This window comes from Passer montanus, unplaced genomic scaffold (assembly GCF_014805655.1).
Source record: "Passer montanus isolate IOZ18808 unplaced genomic scaffold, ASM1480565v1 scaffold44, whole genome shotgun sequence".
NCBI lineage: Eukaryota > Metazoa > Chordata > Aves > Passeriformes > Passeridae > Passer > Passer montanus.
Genome location: NW_024369262.1, coordinates 71,611 through 91,063, shown reverse-complemented (window position 1 = coordinate 91,063; position 19,453 = coordinate 71,611). Strand labels below are relative to the sequence as shown.

The 19,453-nt window shown below is 51.6% G+C and overlaps 1 protein-coding gene across 1 annotated transcript in view; it reads right to left on the bottom strand.

The window, feature by feature from the left end:
• The window catches only part of LOC120507704 (sarcoplasmic/endoplasmic reticulum calcium ATPase 3), a 56,318-nt gene that overhangs the window by 20,597 nt on the left and 16,268 nt on the right, over positions 1–19,453 (bottom strand). Inside the window, exons 2-9 of the mRNA XM_039720684.1 lie at positions 14,239–14,256; positions 13,739–13,821; positions 12,451–12,555; positions 11,605–11,743; positions 8,866–8,946; positions 8,322–8,407; positions 7,328–7,792; positions 15–103 (exon numbers count right to left, since the gene is read on the bottom strand). Of these exons, the coding sequence (XP_039576618.1) occupies positions 15–103; positions 7,328–7,792; positions 8,322–8,407; positions 8,866–8,946; positions 11,605–11,743; positions 12,451–12,555; positions 13,739–13,821; positions 14,239–14,256 (1,066 nt within the window). The remainder of the gene's footprint in view (positions 1–14; positions 104–7,327; positions 7,793–8,321; positions 8,408–8,865; positions 8,947–11,604; positions 11,744–12,450; positions 12,556–13,738; positions 13,822–14,238; positions 14,257–19,453) is intronic.

Here is a 19,453-nt window from a genome sequence, read left to right as displayed (position 1 = left end):
GGACCCTCACTCACATCTGTCCCTCGGGGGCGTAGGTGGAGCCGGTGATGCTGAACTCGTGCAGGCTGCACTGGGTGCCCTCCACCCTCTCCATGATGAACATCTGCCAGGAGGAGAGGTGCAAACACAGCATTAGGCAGCACGTTCTTGGTACAACCCTCGTGCCCAGCCTGGAAACCCCACAGCTGGTACTGTCCCAGTTTTAGCCCTGCTGGCACCAGGCTCAGGCCCAGCCACTACTCCTGGCTGTCTCCAGATCCTTCCAGCTCTCCTCTGCCTTTGTCATGTTCACCTTCTCCAGCTCTTTCTTTCCCTAGGAAATGAGAGATGCTGAGCCTGCTCCTAAGAAGGTGCCTGTGTTTTTCTTGGAGCAGAGAAGGCTCAAGGTTTCCCTCCTGCCCTGGAAAGCCTCTGCAGGGCAGGATCTGAGCAGGGGTGGCTGCCCCTGCCAGCCCTTCCCAGCCAGCTCTCAGCCACCAGCCTTGTGCCTTACTGAGATCACAGCTCAGTAACAAAACCCCAGTGAGCCATAAAAGTCCCCCACACTCTATTTTTAGTGATTTTTGCCTTTCAAAATCATTCCAGTTTTTCTTTTGCTGCTATAATGAGACAAATCCCTCAAACTCTGAAATAAAATTAAAATTCCCCTCTCTCCAAGCTCTCTCAGTCCCACCTTGTCCCCTCCCAGCACAGCCCACCTCTGAGGGCAGCATCCCTGGGAACAAGAGCAGGGCTGACTCCAGCCAAGGAGAGAAGTCAGAGATGCTCATTTCTGCTTCTTGTTATTTATGACCCACACTGAAGCCCAAAAGCAACATAATAAATAAATAAAGAAATAAATAGAAATAAAACTGGTTTGGCAAATGCATTTCCCTGGCTGCAGGGAGAAGCCAGGATTTAATCTGGATGCAGAGAAGTGTTGCTCTCCTCAGCTCCTTGAATTTGTTGAGTGCCTCCAGAAAGCAGGTGCAGGGAAAACTGTTCCACTCCAACCTGTCTCAAAGTAATTGTTTTTTCTCTATTTATTTTCCTCTGGTTATTTGCTCCCCAAGAGAGGGAAGCAACAGATGCTGGAGGAATCAGCAGGCATCACTCAGCACCAGAGATGCAACGGCTCCAGTTACCACCCACTTCTCTGCCTTCCACGTTTCCTCTGGCAACAAACAGAGGTTAACTTGCTATTATTATTAATTATTGTTAATAATACAAGGACACCTCCTCAGTGCAGCCACGCTGGCAGGTGTCAGCCTCCCCCACAGAGGAGGTGTCCCCAGGTATGAGCTTGGGGCCAAGCCAAGCCAAAAAGGGCACATTCAGGGGAGCACACTCCCAGCATGTCCAGCACCAGGACACCCCAGTGGGTTTTCTCACCTCCCTCTTTTACAGGATCAGGCAGATCAAAGGAGCAGGTTCAAAGCATACATTTCCTGTGTGAGTAATTGTGAGCCCAAAACAGCCTCACCATGGCTTCCCAGCTATTTGCAGATACCCATACCAATTAGCCCTATTCTGAGCTAATGCTGATGCCTCAGGCTTCAGCTTTCATATTTTTCAGATTCTGTGCTGCTTTAGTGTGTGGGTCTGAGCTTCATATCAGGGGATGGTGAGCTCTCTGCACAGAGCAGGGAGACAAAACAATTCCTTCTCTAGCTGGGGACCAAGGACAAATGATCCAAATCTCAGCCCAAGAGCACAAACAACATGGGCTGAAGAGGGAACAACAAGCAGGATGGGACTGCATGAGCTAAAGCTGTAACTGGACAATTAACTCTAATATACTAATAGACCAGACTAACCAAAGTGAGAGACACCGGCAGCGCTCGTGCATTTTGGGACCATTTGGGTCCATCCTGGGTGCAGCCCTGGCTGGGCTCTTGTGCTGCCCAAGGTGGATCCATTGAGGAGATCCTTTTAATAAATCCCTGCTTTATTCTGTAGCTCTGTCCAGCCTCTGTTCTAGGTCAGCCTTCACAAGGCATCAGTGCCCTCGGCTCCTTTCCCAGGGCCCATCAGGGAGGCCCAAAAGCATCCCTGAAAGGTTCTGAAGAAAATAATGAGCCAAAGTTCTGCAGAAGGTCCAGGTCCCCAGGAGGCACTGGGTTCCTCTGGCAGTGGGTGTAAACTCAATAAAGAAAGCAAATCCTATTTCCCTTGGTCACAACCCCCCAGAGATGACAGACCCAGAACCTGAGGTAAGGAACCATCACAAGGAACCTTGCAAGGCTAAGCACCCATCATCTTTTTTTGAGACATCCAACGTCATCAGCCTTCCAGAGAGCCAAAATCTCCTGGCCTCTTCAGAAAATGGACTCCTGAAACACCAACCAGACTCATTTATTAAAAAGCTGAAAGCACCCACCCCAGCCACTGATGGGTTTGCCTGATATGGGCCTGTTTGTTTTCAAATGCCCATGGCTACAAAACAATTATTACTTTCACAATAGTGTCTTTCTTATTAAAAAAGGGAAAAGGGAAATAATAAAAAAAAACCCCCAACATTCCAAGCTCTTTCTTTTTCCATGCCTTTTAAAAAAAAAGTGCTACATAACCCACAGCAACCAGAGGTTATATCAAATTTCCTGCTGCTCCCAGCTTGCGTGACTGGCCAAGCATGGGGGCAGCCAGGGCACTGCAGAGGTGTTTGCAGGGTTTTGGTGTGATCAGAGGATCACAGAATGATTTGGGGTGAAAGGGACATTAAAGCTCATCTCATCCCACCCCCTGCCATGGGCATGGAAACCTTCCACCATCCCAGGTTCCTCCAAGCCCCATCCAAGCTGGCCTTGGGCACTTCCAGGGATCCAGGGGCAGCCACAGCTGCTCTGGGCAGCCTGTGCCAGGGCCTCCCCACCCTCACAGGGAAGAATTCCTACCTCAAATCTAATCTAAATCTCTCCTCCTTCAGCTTAAAGCCATTCCCCCTTGTCCTGTTGCTCCAGGCCCTTGTCACAAGTCCCTCTCCAGCTCTCTTGGAGCCCCTCTAGGCACTGCACAGGGCTCTGGGGTCTCCCTGGAGCCTTCTCTGCTCCAGGCTCAACAGCCCAGCTCTCTCAGCCTGTTGGTGTTTTGTCAGATTTCCAGGCTGAGAAGTGGGCAGGTTTGTGGGCAGTGGAAACAGTCCAGAGGAAATAGCTGTGCCTTAAGCAGTTAAGAGCAGAACTAAAGTTTCCATCACAAAAATAATAGAAATAATATTAGGAGGAATAGAAGGAGGTGGGAATGCTGCAGCTCAGCTGGGGCTGCTGACAAGTCAGGCTCACAGAGGGGCTGCTCAACCTTCTGTATTGCACAGAGAACAGCAGCTCCAGCCAAGGGAACACAGCCAGCAGCACCCCTGGGCTTCCCCCTGCCCTGAACCTTTTAAAGTCATGCCAGTGATTTGGGGTTTTAATGCAACAGAGAGGCTGGAAGGAAAATGTAACTACATGCTCACAAAGAAGGCACCCTTTTCCCAAAGGGCTCCAGCATCACTCTTCCTCTCCTGCCCCGTGGATCCTGCCCAGCCTGGTGCTGTATCCCACAGCTGGATGCTGCTGGTGGGTATTTCTAGGGAGAAAAGGGCATTTGTGGATGCAGCATCCCTGGAGAGCACATGGCAGCAGCTGTGGGACTGTGCTGCTGGTGGGTATTTCTAGGGAGAAAAGGGCATTTGTGGATGCAGCATCCCTGGAGCAGCACATGGCAGCAGCTGTAGGGCAGACAGGTGTGAAGGATTTATCTGCACCACTCTGAATTTTCTGTGGTGTCTTTAAAAGAACTACTCGTGCAGACAAGGCAGGATTGCTGTCTGGAATTGTAAGAGCTGTAACCATCAGTGACTATTCCATCAACCAACCCATGCAGGATTTTCCTCCTGCACTGGAAGCAGACCCAGCCAAAAGGCACCCACAACCCTTGGGGACCCCCAGCCAGGTCCCCCAGTAATTAGTGACAGGTTTAGACAGACCACAGTGCTGAGCCAAGGCACAGTGCCCTGGAGACTGCCCCAGGGATGGCAGTTTGCACATCCAGGCTCTGCTACAAGCTTTGTGGGAAATAAACCCCTTTCTGCTCCTGTTCCCCAAAGCACCAGCAGTCCTCTCAGACAGCCAAATATCACCAATCACCTCCTCCCAGACATGGGGTGTCAGCATCTTTTCGCCTCCCCCAAGCCCATCTCTCCACTTTGGGTCCTGATTTTCAAATGCCACCTTCCTGGAAAATTAAGGTAGGCTGCATAAAAGGTTGCTGCAAGTTTTAGCAGAATGATTTAAACATGTGAGAGCAGAGAGAGCTGTGATGCTTCTATGTCCCTTCTCCTCCTGCCTGGCTCCCACTGGTCCCAGCTCCATGGCTATTTAAAGGTTGGGAGGAGGCTGCTCCTGCTTCCTGCCTGCCCTGGGCTGGGGGAGATGGTGATCTCAGAGACCCCCAGGTGACCATACAGGGACACAAACCACAGGTTTACTCGGGGTTACTAAGTGGGTTTGTGGCTTTGGTATTGTAACCTTGGGTGGACTTGAGGACAGAGCAAAAACACCAAAGTCTCAGCCATCCTGGGTGGACAGGATCACAAAGCCCCCAGGAAGTCCCCAGCACAAAGCCCCTCATTTTGGGAGGCTTTGGGGGACACAGAGTCACCCCTGCTGACCACTGGGTGTGTCCTGGCTCAGACAGCACCCTGGCCACGAGACCCCAGCACTGGGAGGGACCCAGAGACACGACACAGCTCTTGAAACCCAGCTGAGGGTTTGAAACCAGACCTGAAGCCTTTCAAGAGTCCCTTCAGTGTCCCAGCAGTGAGACAGTGAGCAGGGCCCGCTCAGCAGCACGCCCTGCAGCCCAGCAGCTACACTCACCCTGTTAATGGGCAGCTTAATGAAATCACACTCAATTAATACGTTTTCCCAGGTTATTGATAGGGTTTTCTGGCTGTTTACCCCATGGCTGAGCTGGCTGTTTGGCACAGGAGCGTGTCCCGGACACAAATATTGAATATTTACCCACCTGCCACTCACAGGGCCCGGCAGCAGCCCCATCCTGCCCACGTCAGCACGGGAATCCCTGCCCATTAAACATTAACTGCCTGGCCCTGTGTCCTGGGGCCAACCCTTCTCCCAGTGTTGTGCCCTGGGAGCCAGGACCCAGCCAAGTGAATAAACAGATATTGGAACAGGATTATGGAGAGACTGGGCTGCAGGATACTTTGACTTTTTAATTGCTCTATTTTTTTTTTTTTGCAAAGTTGCTGAGTTCATTCTGCAGATGACAATTGATGCCAAAACCCTTGTATGCCACTGTCCCACTCTGTCCCTCTCCTTGCCTCAGTACAACCACCCTGACTCTCCTGACTGTGCCACACTGCAGGGGATGGTGGCACTTCCTCCCAAGCTCAAAGAGCAGACCCTCCCGCAAGAAGTGGTTTGGGTCCCTCCTCCTTCTCCTCCTGCAATGGACAGAGCTCAGGACACCCTCAGCACTGGGGTCACCCTGTCCTTGCTTTGCTGCATCACTGGCTCTGAAAATGGGGCTGGTGGGAACCCCCTCCTCACGCAGGACACATGGGCAGTTTGGTCCCTACATTGTTCCAGCCCTGACTTGTTCTGTGTCATTCACAGGGCAGAAATACCAGACATTTCCATCCATCTGCAGTTTGTGCTGAGCTAACCAGTGGCCAAAGCCTGTGGCTGGTTCACAGCACTGTCACAGCTTCCCACCACACTATCTTCGTGTCAGAGAGGAGGGATGTTGGCCAGGTCTTTCTTTTCCCACAGCAACACATTTTCCAAGGTTCTCCTGTAAAAATGACATGCCAAAGGCATGTAAAAAGCTTTCCTGACTCATGGATTAATGGGAAAACTGAGAAGTACTCAGATGGTCCAGGCTTTCTGGCTTTCCTAGCTAGTCACCTCTTCACATGGCCATTTATGTGGGAGCAAAACTCTCTGGCAGATGAGGAGCCTTCAAACTCTTCACCAAACCACCCCAGGGCTCCCTCCATCAGCAATGCTTTTCATGGCTCCAGGCTTTGTAACTTTGCATGGTCCAGGATTTCTCACTGGTTGGGTTAAAAACAGGGGGAAAAGAGCAAGAGAGCAGAGGAGGCTGATTGCATCAGCATCTCCAGGAGCTCTGTCTCAGCGTCACATCCCAGCAGGAAGAAACATTCCCTGGAAAGTGACCCCTGAAATGAGACTGCAGCACAGCACCTCCACAGTGGTGTGCTGGTAAAAGTGAGTTTTCTAATTGCATCCAAGCCAAGAGAAGCCCTGATCCTTACTGACCCCTGGGGAACCTCAGGGCTTCCTATAAACCCTCCTCCCTGCTCACCCCCACACTGCTACCTCAACACAGCTCTGGTGAGGACGCAGAGCCCATCACCACAGGATAGGGTGCTCTCAAGTGTGGGAAAGGGATTTTTAGAGTTCTCAGGGCTGACAGAAGTCCCACACAAAGAGCATCTGTATGCAAACCTTGAGATAAGAAATGCTGGCTTAGAAATGCCATGGAATAGGACATATTGTTGAGAGAGAAATGGAGCAAGAAAAAAGTTTCAAAGGGTGGCCTCACTAATAAGACTAGATACTTTGGAGAAATAGAACTATGAAAGATACATTGTAGTGGGACCCACAAGGGGTAATTTCAGATGATTGGCTTTAAGGCATATACAGCACGATGTGGCCAAGAAATGTTTATAGTGTATTGTAATTAGGAGATAGATACAGGAATGTGTCCTCTGTTGATGGAGTGACAAAACTATTCTTTGTCCCCTTAAAAAGGAAATAAGCCCAGAAGTTTTTCTCCTTGATTAGGTGAAAAGGCATCTCATAGGACCTGGGGGACTTCACCTCAAACTTAAGGATAGCTAACTGGACAGGAGGCAAAAAGTCCGGCCTGAGCAATTTACTAGAAAAAGAAGAGAACAAAGGAACGAAACTCTTTTGTGAGGTGTTTTACCAGGGGCAAGGACTCTTACACCTGGCTCGGATTTTCTCTGTAAAGAGTTTTGTTATTTTGCCTTTTATTAAAACCTTTTTGTTTCCAACACTACCACAGGAGCCATCCTGCTGATTTTATGCCTTCTAAGGCAGCTGAGCTATCTTGGGTGTGAAATAGATCTCCAAGAGCTTATGAGACCTGGCTCGAGGAGACTCATATTTCAGATAGTTGACCTGATTGTGATGGCATGAATTGTAACATCTGTATTGTCTCACCCTTCTCATGAGACTGAAAATAGAATAGAAGTTTTTAAAACAGCTCTCAGTTGCCCCACCTCTGTGTCAGAAAAGGGCTTAACCAACACTTCAGCAGCTCCCCTGCACCTCCTGGCCCCGAGCCCGGCTCTCACCCGGCACACGGACATCTGGTTGGTGGTGAGGGTGCCGGTCTTGTCGGAGCAGATCACCGAGGTGCAGCCCAGGGTCTCCACGGAGGGCAGGCTCCTCACGATGGCGTTCTTCTTGGCCATGCGGCGCGTGCCCAGCGCCAGGCAGGTGGTGATGACGGCCGGGAGGCCCTCGGGGATGGCGGCCACCGCCAGCGCCACCGAAATCTTGAAGTAGTAAATGGCCCCCCGGAACCAGGAGCCGCCGTGCACGGGGTCGCTGAAGTGGCTGATGTTGATGACCCAGACGGCGATGCACACCAGGAAGATCACTTTGGAGAGCTGCTGGCTGAACTCATCCAGCTTCTGCTGCAAGGGTGTCTTCTCAGGCTCGGTCTCCACCATCTGGTTTCGGATCTTCCCGATCTCGGTGTACACCCCCGTCGCGATAACGATCCCCACGGCCTTCCCAGCGGCAATGTTGGTGCCCTGGGAGGGCAGGAAAGGAGAAGAGTGGATATGTGGGCATGAAACACCTTGGTCTGAGCAGGGAGAAGGGTTGCTCTTTGTGAGAGGAGAATGTAAGATCCTGGTTAAGGGGAAAATGGGACATCTTCGGTTTTTATATAAACCCACCCTAAGGAGTAGAGAGCCCTTCCTGAGAGTTGTAACCCCTTGAGGACCTGACTTCTGCCTGAGAAGAACATGAGAAAGGAGGAAACTCAAATTTGCAATAGCTCCAGGCTCAACCACAAACCTCTTCCCCATCCATAATGCATCCTACTTGACGGAAAAAAAAGTGCTCTGAGATTGCCCAAGGTATTTAAAGGCCTTATGTGCCACAGCCCAAATGGAATCCAAATGAAGCGGGTTCTTATTTTTATGGATTTGGGGCTCTTTTTATGGATTCAGGTCTTGTGCATGCACTCCCTTTCTCTGCTCAGGGATCTCCCACATCCACCAGCCTCTGCAGTTTGGAAAACCACAGGAGAGGTGGAATCAGGTGTAAGGGACTTACAGAGAAAAGCATGTTCTTCTTGTCCTGGTTGACAGCCCGGGGATCAGGGATGGGGTCAGCATGTTTGATCACTGACACAGACTCCCCTGCCAAGACAAGAGGGGAGAGATGGACCACCCTTGTTCCCTCTCCAGCCTCAGCTCATCCCTCTTCCAAGCCTGCATCACACAGTGCTCTAGAGCAGCAGTAGGACTTTGCCACCAAACCATCCAAACATCCACCATAGGGATCTCCAACCCCACAAGTCACACAGGAAAGCCCAGGCTTCGTGCTCTGCAGGAAGGACACCCAATCACCAATACATCTCACCTATGCCATGACTTTGAGGACCTGGGAAGGTCCGACCATCATCCAAATCTTGCTCTCCCACCCTTTCCCACCCCAGCCAAGCACTTATCCCTTTTGAGGACCTGGGAAGGTCCGACCATCATCCAAATCTTGCTCTCCCACCCAGCAAAGCACTTATCGCAGCATCAGTTCCAAAACAGGCCTCCAGGAAGACAGCAGAAGGGAGCTGCCTGTGCTGCACGAGGCCCACACGCACCTGTGAGGATGGACTGGTCGACGCGCAGGGTGGTGGAGCGGATCTCGATGATGCGGATGTCTGCTGGCACCTTGTCACCAACTGCAAGGACAAGGACAGCAGCTCTGTCAGCTGGCACTGGCAGCACCCAACACCTCGGGAATGGGGATAGCAAACCCTCAACTGAGGTGCACAATGTGCAGGTGAACAGCACCACCCAGCCTGGAGCAATGAGGGGTGCAGCCCCTGACAAAGGTCCTGCACTGGGATACCTCATTTCTGCATTTACAGCTTTGGGAAAGCTTCATTTTGTCTGTCTGTAATTTGCAAGTCTGTCCCCAGCCAAACCCTGGTGGTGCCCTGCCTGCTGTGCTGCATCCCCTTCCCCACTGTGTCCCTGTCTCTCCTCTTCCTTGCAAACTCCCCCTGCACCCCCATCTTGCCTCTATCCTGCAAAACAACAGAATATCCCCACGTTGAAACAATCTGAGCTTCCTAATACCAGTCTTAACCCTGCTTCAGGTTTCTCTGGGCTGACTGGAAGCTGTTAACAGTGGAAAATCTTCTGTGTCCAACACAAACAACCATCCCTGGCTCTCCTGACATGGCACAGTGGGCACAGGTGAAAGCTGCCCCATCCACTGCCACCCAACACCACCCTCCAAGGCACTAGTGCTTCCTTAAAAAAAAAAAAACAAAACATTTCAAGCTACTTTTCCTGCTGAGTTTCTTCCCTCTGGCTCTTCCCCCTGCTCCCTTATCGGCTGGACACAGCCACGCTCCAAGGCTTTGGAAATACTGAGGCCGAGGGAGCCCTGGCTCCCAGCCCCTCCCATCCCTTACACAACACTGCTGCCTTGGCTGCTAACGATGTTCTCAAATCCCAGACTTTAACGAGTGCTTCCTCCCGGGGCTCATAAACCCCCCCAGAGCAGCAGGAGGGGGCTGGCACTGCTCCACCACCCAGCCAGTTATTCCAGCTGCAGATCCTAACGCTCCAGGATGCAGCAGCAACATCTGCCAGACCCCCCTGCTCCCTGTCACACCTGTCTGGGGGACACCAAGCTGGGGGTGCCAGCACAGACCTCCCCAAAACATCATGCACAGACTCGGACTCTGTTCAAGGGGGCTGGAGCATCTCAGAGAGAGCAAAGAGCTCTTCTTTCCCTGGGAAAGGCAGGGGGACTTGCAAACAGGAGCTAAACCTGCAGAGGAAGACTCCTGCAACATCTGAGGACAGAGAGCCCTGGTGGCACTTGCTCCAGGGTGCAGAGTGCCTTCTAATCCCATGGCACAGAACAGACCTGGGCTGGCCATTAGCCAGGTACTGAACATGTGCTGACCCCGCCAGCACCAGGAGTCTCCCCAGAGAAAGAGAGGAAAACAGGGGGACACTGCCTGGCTGTGGCCACTGGCCCTGCCCGAGCACCACAGGGGTCACAGCAACCAAGGGAGCTCCCAAAGAGATGCTCTGCCTGTGCTTTTTGGGAAAGGCAAAAGCTGCCTGCACCAGGACTCACCTCCATGGCCTTGTCACAAAAGGGCAAAACTCAGCTGGGTTTGAGCAGCCTGCCAACTTCCAACCACCCCCTCCTTGTCTCAGCGTAACAGGTTTCCTGCTCCCTGCTGCCAAATTCATTGCATTTGCACATGCAAACAGCAGCCAGCCCCTCCTGCCGGTGTAGTCACACATCCAGGGCATCACCTGGATGTCCACGGCAGGTTCAAAGCTTTTCCTCCTTGTGTGCTTTCCTATCAGGCACCTGGCAGCACCCTCACAACTTTCCATAACTTCCTAAACCCACAATTTGCTAATAATTTGCAAAACTCCTCCAGAGAGCCCAGCTTTTTCCATTCCAGTCACAATGCTGATTGTGCCATTAAAAAGTAATATTGGGCTGCTGATGGGCAGGCAGTATGCACTTGATTTGGGGAAAGATGGCAGAATTTTATTAATAATTCATTAATCTAATTAACGGCCAGGTCAGCAGCTGGACTGCATTGTCAGAGCTGGTTTGGGAGTGCTGCCAGCTCACCCAGTTGAGGATCTGGCTGGTTTGATCCTCCCTCCATTATTTTTTTATTCATCTTCCAGCTGAATCCCAACTTGAAGACATAAATAACAGCAAGCTGGCTGGGCAGGGGAAGGATTGCAGCATGTTTCCACCAGCAAGGCCACGAGGAGGAAAGGAGAGGATTAGTTTTGCGGCTCTGGGGGTTTACGGCATCATTTTAGGAACAAACAAAACAGAATAATTGGAATGAATCCTCCTCAGCTCTGCTGAGGCAGAGAGCAGACCCCCAGGCAAGCTCTGCTGAATTCACAGCTCCAGCAGAAGGGCTGAGGGGTACAACCCATCCAGAGGCAAAAGCACCCTGCAGCTCAAACCTTCTGCCTGTCACCCCGGATGAGCAGCCCCAGCTCCCAAGGAAGCCTCCCCACAGAGGTGCCTGCAGCAGCACCCAGCACTGGCCCTTCACCCACGCCCTATCTGGGGATGTGTGTGGGAGAGCAGCTTCCAGAAACAGGGAATCTTGGCAGAAAATTAAAAGTTCTCCTAGTTCTTTCAGAAAAAGGGGAAACCCTCCCGAGACACAAAACCTGCGTCAGAAATGGATATTTTTTCTCTTTTCTGCTGTTCTCTACTGCCTGATGCTCAGGGGAAGCCTTGGCAGGCTGAAGAGCTTCAGCTTTGGGGGACCCCCCTGGCCAGTACCATGTCCCCATCCAGTCCCATCCCTGGGGTGCTGGCACCCTACCTGCCACCTCCACGATGTCCCCAGGGACGATGTCGCGGGCGCGGATCCGCTGCACCCCGCTGCGGTCGGCGCGGATCACCTTCCCCATCTCGGGCTCGTACTCCTTCAAGGCCTCGATGGCACTCTCAGCATTTCTCTCCTGCAAGCAGAGAGGAGCAGAGCTGTTGGTGTTAGAGCTGCTGGTGCCAGCAGGCTCCTTCCCCACCCCCTGCAAAGACAGGGAAACCCAAACCCTGGCCCTGGCTTTGGAATCCATTTACACCATGGATGGGACAAGCACCTTCAGCCTCTAGAAAATGATTCCTGCTGGTTTAAACCAACCCTGGACCTTTGGGGTTGATCATCTCATTCTTGGTTTGAGAAGCAGTGTATCCCAAACAACTGTATTTTTCCCCATCCAGCAACCTCACCCGAGATCAAGCTGCAGACAAATAAATGACCTTATAATGAATAGGTAGAAAAGAGGAGCATCACTGGTTGAAGCCATCACTGGCTCATCCCCCAGGAGGGACACAGTGAGGTGAATGGCAGCAGCCACTGTGGCTTTCTTGTAGACAGAGCAAAGACCTTCCCTTGGAAAATGCATTTTGCCCTGGCCAGGAGACAAGCAGTTTTTGCCTGGATAAGTGCAAGATAAGTTCCAACCTGCAAGAATTGCCAAAGACTGAAAGAACTAGCCAAGAGGCAGCCAGCAACTGAGCACATGTGCAGGGGCATGAGGAAGCATGGCCAACATGAAAATTAAACCTTTGTAAAATGAGTTTCCAAGGGCATGAAGTAACCAGACCTTTAGATGAAGGATCTGATCCTCGTGGAGCAGAGACCCGAGGGCAGGCTGTGCCTTACCTGCCACACTCCCACCACAGCGTTGGCAATCAGGATCATGATAATGACAATGGGCTCCACAAACGCCGTCGTGGTCTCCTCCCCTTCTTCAAACCAGGCCAGGATCTGGTGGCAAGGGAAAAGAAGGAGCACAATGTGGTTCAAACCAGAGCAGCAACATCTTAAGAAGGGTGATGGCAACAAGAGCCAAACCACATGTGGTTATTTGCTGGAGAGGGAACAGCCTGGAGGTGGCCAGACCCACATGGCTTGATCATCAAAGAGTGGAATTGCCACATCCCACTGCTGGAGCCTCCAATGCTTCAGCCTGGGAAAAGCTGAAGCATTGGACAAGTAGGGCTGCAGGAAACAGCCATGCAATGCCTGAGTGAGTGTCTGCACCAGGAAAGCCTCTCCCTTTGTGTTCAGTGCTCCTGGGGGGGGGACTGTGGCCATGAACTGGAGAGACCAGGCAGCACTGCAGCCCCTCCTGGGCAGAAGGTCAGTGAAGCAACACAAATAATCAGTGCAGTAAGAGCAGCTCTGCAGAGCAGGGACTGATCTTATGGCTTCCACCACCCTGAGCCCCCCTCTCCATCCCATAAAGGCCTCATTCCATAGTACAAATGAAGCACACACACAAATATTTCCACTCCATTTAACTGCTCATCGACCTGCACTGTGGCAACACAGCAACACCTCTGTGCTCTGTCACAGAGGTACTGGCACAAGGACCTGACCTTTGGCACAGGGTTCCACACCTGCATTCACTTCATTGCATGTTGTTTTGGGATTGTATTAAAGCCCAGCAGGGACCAGCCTTCCCCTTTATCGACCCATAGTTCACATCCTACAGGAAGAGACAGGAGTCTCAGCTTTGCCATCCTGCTGCCAAACATACTGACTTGCACTTAAAAAACCCCCAATTGTTCTCCAGCACCTTGGTGGGAAACATCTCCTCATGCAGAGATGCTCCCAGGGTAGATTGTGGGCAAAACTGAGCTGACAGTTCAGTTCTGGGCACAGCAAACTAGGCTCAGACCATCAGCCTGGAACAGCCCTGTGTAAACAGAAGGCAGCCCAGGGAGCTCTTTGATATCACTTTTGGTGCTTTTTGATCAGCATGACTGAAAAGTCCTCCAGTCCCATCTTTAAGCAGATGCACTGATATTGCCACCATGCCCTAGAAACCACTGCTCTGCTGCTGCATCTCCTTCATCCCACAGGCTCCTGCCCTCCTTTCCTCTTTGGATGTCACCTGAGGCTGTGTGTGCCCCAGAAGGTGCCACCCCAAGCTCTGGGTACTCACAAAGGACAGAAAAGCTGCCATCAAAAGGATGCGGACGAGTAGGTCTTCAAACTGCTCCAGTACCAACTCCCAGAGGGACTTTCCTGGTGGGAAAACATGAAGCCAAGCACAATCAGTGCTCCAAAAAATCCCCAGAAGACAGGCAGACCACTGAGACCCACAGAAACACATCTCTGCTTGCTTCAGGGCTGCTCTGGTGCCCCTTGGCCACGGGCATTGGTGGGGACATGCAGCATTGCAGTGGGGGCTTCTCTCTAAAATGAAATGCTTCCATTTCTGGCACTGCCCTGCTTTCACTGGGTCTGGTTTTTAAAATCCTCTGTGTTTCTATTCACAGAAGTAAGAAGTGTCCTCACCACCACAGGGAAGCTCTACTGTTGGCCCAGCTTTCTCTGGGGTTAAAACCAAGATTAAAAGACCCCAAAGATTCCCTGTCCTTGTCCCCAGCACACTCCTCCCAGACTCAAGGCATGTACTGCCACCTCCAGCCCATGACTTACCTTCTTCTGCAGGGAGCTCTGCGGGTTTTCATCAACAGTCCAAGGAGCACAATACAGCAACAAATTATAAAAATAAAAAGATCATTAGTGATTTGGACCCAGACTAGCAATCCCTTCCCTTATGCCTCACTCATCACCCCAAAATGCATTTTTTTCTGCACGAATTCCCACATCAAGGCAGCTTGTCCTCAAACTTCTCAGTCCAACACCAAGTCAGCAGCCCTGGAAACATAATTTCCCATCTGCAAGTGGCTCCGGCAGCATTTATTCCTACACTCAGTCTGCCTAAAAAAATATTCCTCAGGAGCTGCCCTCTCCAAATCCAAGACACAGAAGTCCAACCATCCCATAAAATGCCCTGCCAGAAACCCAATACAGCCCCACTGGGGACTGTAACTTTCAGACCATATTTCCTATTAATCTGGTGTACTTTACAGCCTGCAATGCTCTAGGAAACAAACCCAAGGGCAATGCTCAGCTGCCCCAAGCTGTCCTGCTGAACCCACCCCAGGGGGTGCAGAGCCTCCATCCACACTGCTCCCAGCCAAACCCAAGCCCAGTCACCTGCAGAACCTGAGAGAAACCCAGGGGCTCCCCAGCACCCACCACAGACTCCCCAGGATTCCCACGTCCCCAGGGGGTGACCATGGCCTTCGCATGCAGCAACAGGTCCCACGACCACTGGACAATGTGATGCCCTAAGATTTGAGCTTTTATATTCTCCATATATTTGTAATCATGCAATTCTTTAGTGTTTAACTCCAAACTCCATATAGAGTGTTAGCTACAGCTTTTCCATTTTGGTCAGACACAACAATTCCTCTCCAGGCCTGGGAATCAAGGACACCTCACTGCCTCAGGCTCTGAGAAATGCAAACAAAAGTGATTTGGGCAGAACAAACTTGGGGTAAATTAATTCATTACCTGAAGCTGTAATTGGAAGATTAATCCCTAATAAGCAAATGGACCAAACCTATAAAAATATCCTCTGACTCGCTGTCCATTTTGGGTGTAGCCCCTGGAGGGCTTCATCTGCCCTGAAGGTCCTTCAATAAATATAAATAAACTGCTTTTTATTATCTTAATTTTGTCTGGCCTCTGTTTTCAGGTAGTACCAAAAAGGCATCAATGCTCAAACTCTGGTACCCTCCAAGGGAATGCCCCTGCTCCTGGGCAGCAAGGGGTGTGCTGGCCCTGCTGGGGCAAGGTTGGGTCCAAGAGTGTAAGGTCCTCACCCAGGGAGGGCTCAGGAGTGACCCCCCTGATTTTGGTGGCTCATGGGTGCTTGTCTCCACTTGCCCCCATTAGAATCCCAGAGTACTTTGGGTTGAAAGGGACCTTAAAGCACATCTTGTTCCACCCCTGCCATGGGCAGGGATACCTTCCACCAGACCAGATTGCTCCAAGCCCCATCCAGCCTGGTCTTGGACACTTCCAGAGATGGGCCAGCCAAAGCTTTTCAGGGTAACCTGTGCCAGGCCCTCCTTATCCTCACAGGGAAGAATTCCTTCCCAATGTCCCATCTAACCATACTCTCTGTCAGTAGGAAGCCATTTCTCTTGTCCTGTCACTCCATTCCTTTTCCAAAGCCCCTCTCCAGCTCTCTTGTTGCCCTTTTAGACACTGGAAGGGGCTCTGAGGTCTCCCCAGAGCCTTCTCCTCTCCCCAGATCTCTCAGGGTACTTCTGCACCCCATGGGGCTGATGAGAAACAGGGGGCAGCTCTGGGTTAATTCTTAGACTCAATGAACTTAGAGGTGTTTTCCACCCTTAACAGTTCTATGACAAAACAAGATGTTTCTCCACTCCTTGTGTTTCTGGGATGGGATAAGAGATCAGGTAAGTCCAGGGGGAACCAACCTGAGGCAGACACTGATGCCCCACCACTGTGGCTGTCTCCAAACACCCCCAGCGTGGAGCCCTAAGTGAAAGCAGGAAGTGAAACCTGCTTGTCTGTTTTCCATCACCTATTTTCATTCAGAGGAGTGAAAAAAAAACCCCAAACCAAACCTACCTTCACTAAACCAACCAGTGAAAACAAGAAGCCTGAATGTGCTCATGCTTCAAACTGTACCAGGTCCTCAGTCCTCACAGACACACCCACCAAGAGCTGTTTTAAACCCACATTCCCCCTGGGTCAGGCTGCTCTGATCCCCTGCCACTGTGAGACACAGACCAGTACACAATGCCTATAATTATTTTTATAGCGTAAAACAAAATTATTCTTGGAGCACCTTTAGTGTTTCAACTCACTCTACAGAGCGTGTCAAGCAAAGTGGCTCTTGTCCTCTCACAGCTAGCTCCTCTCCACCCCCAGCTTCCTCTCCCCAGCCCAGAGAGCCTCCAAAATTAAAAGTAGAAGAGATCTGTTGCTGCTATTTCCATCCAGACTCCACTTTAAAGGGTGCAAGCATGTAAAGTAAGAGGACTGAGGGCAGGCAGGTGCCCTGGGGGAGGCAGCTGGGGCTCCCACAGGTCTTGGCTCAGCCGGGGTGCCCCAGGGTGACTTTCCACCCTGAGCAGCCACCTGGAACACCACGGTGCTCTCAGTGCTTGTCCCACACTGTGTTTGCATGAAGAGTGGCAGCAGCAACATTCACAGAGCTGGGACTTTGCATGAGACCTTGCTGAAGCCCGAGAAGGGGTTTCTGTGAACTCAGGAAACACGTGCCTGGGGCAGGCAGCTGAAACCCTGCGGTGGCACAGTGACACCGCCGTCGCTGTCACCAAACCTCAAAGGCAGCAATGCTGCTGCAAGCACCTTCCAAACCCCCAGGTTTGAGTACAGTGATAACCAGGCAGCTTCTGCTGTCAGTGACTCCTTCTACCACTCTTCAAGTGGCAGCTCAGCACCAAACACCCAGAGAAAAAGGGCAGAAAGTCACAATAAGGCCATATTTTTGGGTGTGAACTGATGAAAACACACAGGAAAACAGAAAAGTTTGCAGCTGGAGCTTCTTCCTGACAAAACTAAAGTCTCACTAGAAATAGGAGGCTTTGCTACTCCCCAAGCCCCAAGTTCTGTGTGAGTCAGCCCCATGGCACCAGCAGTGCTGCCATGTCCCATCCTGCAGGGAAACCCACCACAGGCAGGGAACCAGGAAAATCCCAAATCTCTCATTCCCTGGGGACAACATGGTGAGTGGAAATGGGCTGAAATGGAAACTCCTGGCTGGCACCTGAATAGCCCCTTTCTTTGAAGGGTGGCTCAGCACAGAAATCCAACCCTGGGCACGAGCTCCCATCCAGAACACAAATGCAGTGGCACCACCAAGAGTGGAAAGTGATAATGATGGCTCAGAGAATCCCAACATGGGTCACCCACATGCACCATAAATATCCAGCTTCCCCTGCTGAGAAGTTCCATCACAGGACCTGCAGCTTGTGGACACTTCTGTGGTTCCTCTGCTCCTGCTCTTCTGCATGGCAGCTTTGGAGAGCAGAGCCAAGAAAGTGGAGATATCCCAACAGCTGCTTTTTCCTGTGTGCCAGGTGAGGTTTGCTTACATCAGCAACAGCCACTCATGCAGGGCTGCTTCAAAAGGCACCGGAAAGATAAAATAAACAAGATACAAACCCCCTCCCATGGCAAACACCACTGCTTTGCTGTTCCTGTCATTCCGCAGTGTTCATTCCTGCTCCAGACGTGCCCTGCACTTTGCAAAAGCCCAGAACCCTTTTGGCTGGGGATCCACTGCCCCAAAACTAAGCAAATTCAGTCAAATTAAGCAAATTCGGATGTCACAGGACCATCTCCACTAGCAAAAGAGCACTGTCCCCTCTGGGTTAAGGCACCACCACCACCACCTCTGAGGGCTTTGCCTTGCAGGGACACATCCACAGCCAGGGACTGCTGAGCATCTGCAACTTGCTCTGAGCTTGTCACATCGTGACATCTCTCCTCGCTGTGCCATCACATCTGTGGTGATGTTTGGCCCATACCAGGCTGCCAAATATCCACAGAAGATGCTCTAAGGGTGTGCAAGGAGCCCGGGCACGCTGGGCAGACGTGGGGCTGGCGTCGGGCTATTTTAGCAGGAGGTTAATCTCCAGCTCCTGCCAACTCAAACAGGGCTGGCAGCCCACGGGCTGGCGCCTGCAGCATGGCAGGGCACGGCAATCAGGTGATGAAAAGGTAAATAAACAGCAGTGCCACCCACGAGCACAGGCACAGGCGGCTGCCCCAGGGCTCGGTGACAGCCCCGTGTCCCCAGAGGGGCCCGGCCAAAGCAAACACACACCCGGACAGGGTGGCACTGGGGGTGCTTCAGGGAAATGTTTGAGTTTCTCCTGCTGTAACAGGAGAAAAAAATCCCTGGAGCACATCCCTGCAGCAGCTGGTGTTTCTCCATCCTGCACTGAAGTGCTGCATCCCACTCTGCTTTGGGGGAAGTGAGGAACAAGGTGACACTCTCAGAGGCCAGCACATGGCAAAGCAACCCCTGGTGTACATTCCAGGGTGCAATCCACAACAGCAAACATCCTGAAATTCCATTTTCCCTCACCATTTCAGGAGCTTCCTTTGGATAAAATCAGATTTCCCTCATGGGAAACCCTTCTGCCCCCAAATGATGTGGGAAGAGCATGATGCCCTCTGGGAGAGTAATGATGAGCATCACATCCAGGCCCAGCTTTCTGCTCTAAATAACTTAATTCAAGCTATAATTCTATGTTGTAATCACTTTTTTTTTTTTGTCCTGCCTTTAATATATTTTTTCCTATGCAGGGAAGGGGAAATGGATGTGCAAAATAAGGGATGCATCCAATTCCTTTGGACTTTCCTGACAGGCAGTAAAGTAGTAGTGAAAAGGGCAAGAAAACCCTAAAACAACCCCAGCTGGGAGAGCAGCTCCGGTCCTGTGACATAAAGCAGGAGCCCAGGCAGGGCTGCTCTGGGATCCTTCCACCATCCCACAAGACAGCAGGCAGGATAAACTGTTATTTTAACTGGCTGCCTTTCCCAGGGCCGGCTGCACGGGAAGGATCCCATCCTGCAGGGATGTCTGCTCTGCCTCACCCCACTGACAGCCAGCGCTGCACACCTCCACTCCCCAAAATTGCTGGACTGCACGGGCAGGACAGGCTTTGCCGGGGTGTTTTAACTCACACTCAGCCCATAAATCCCAGCCGAGGATGGAGAGCGGGGCTGCTCCTCATCCTCGAGGTGAGAAGTGTGAAAAGCAGCGTTTGGGAGCGGTGTGCCTGGGTGCCTCAGC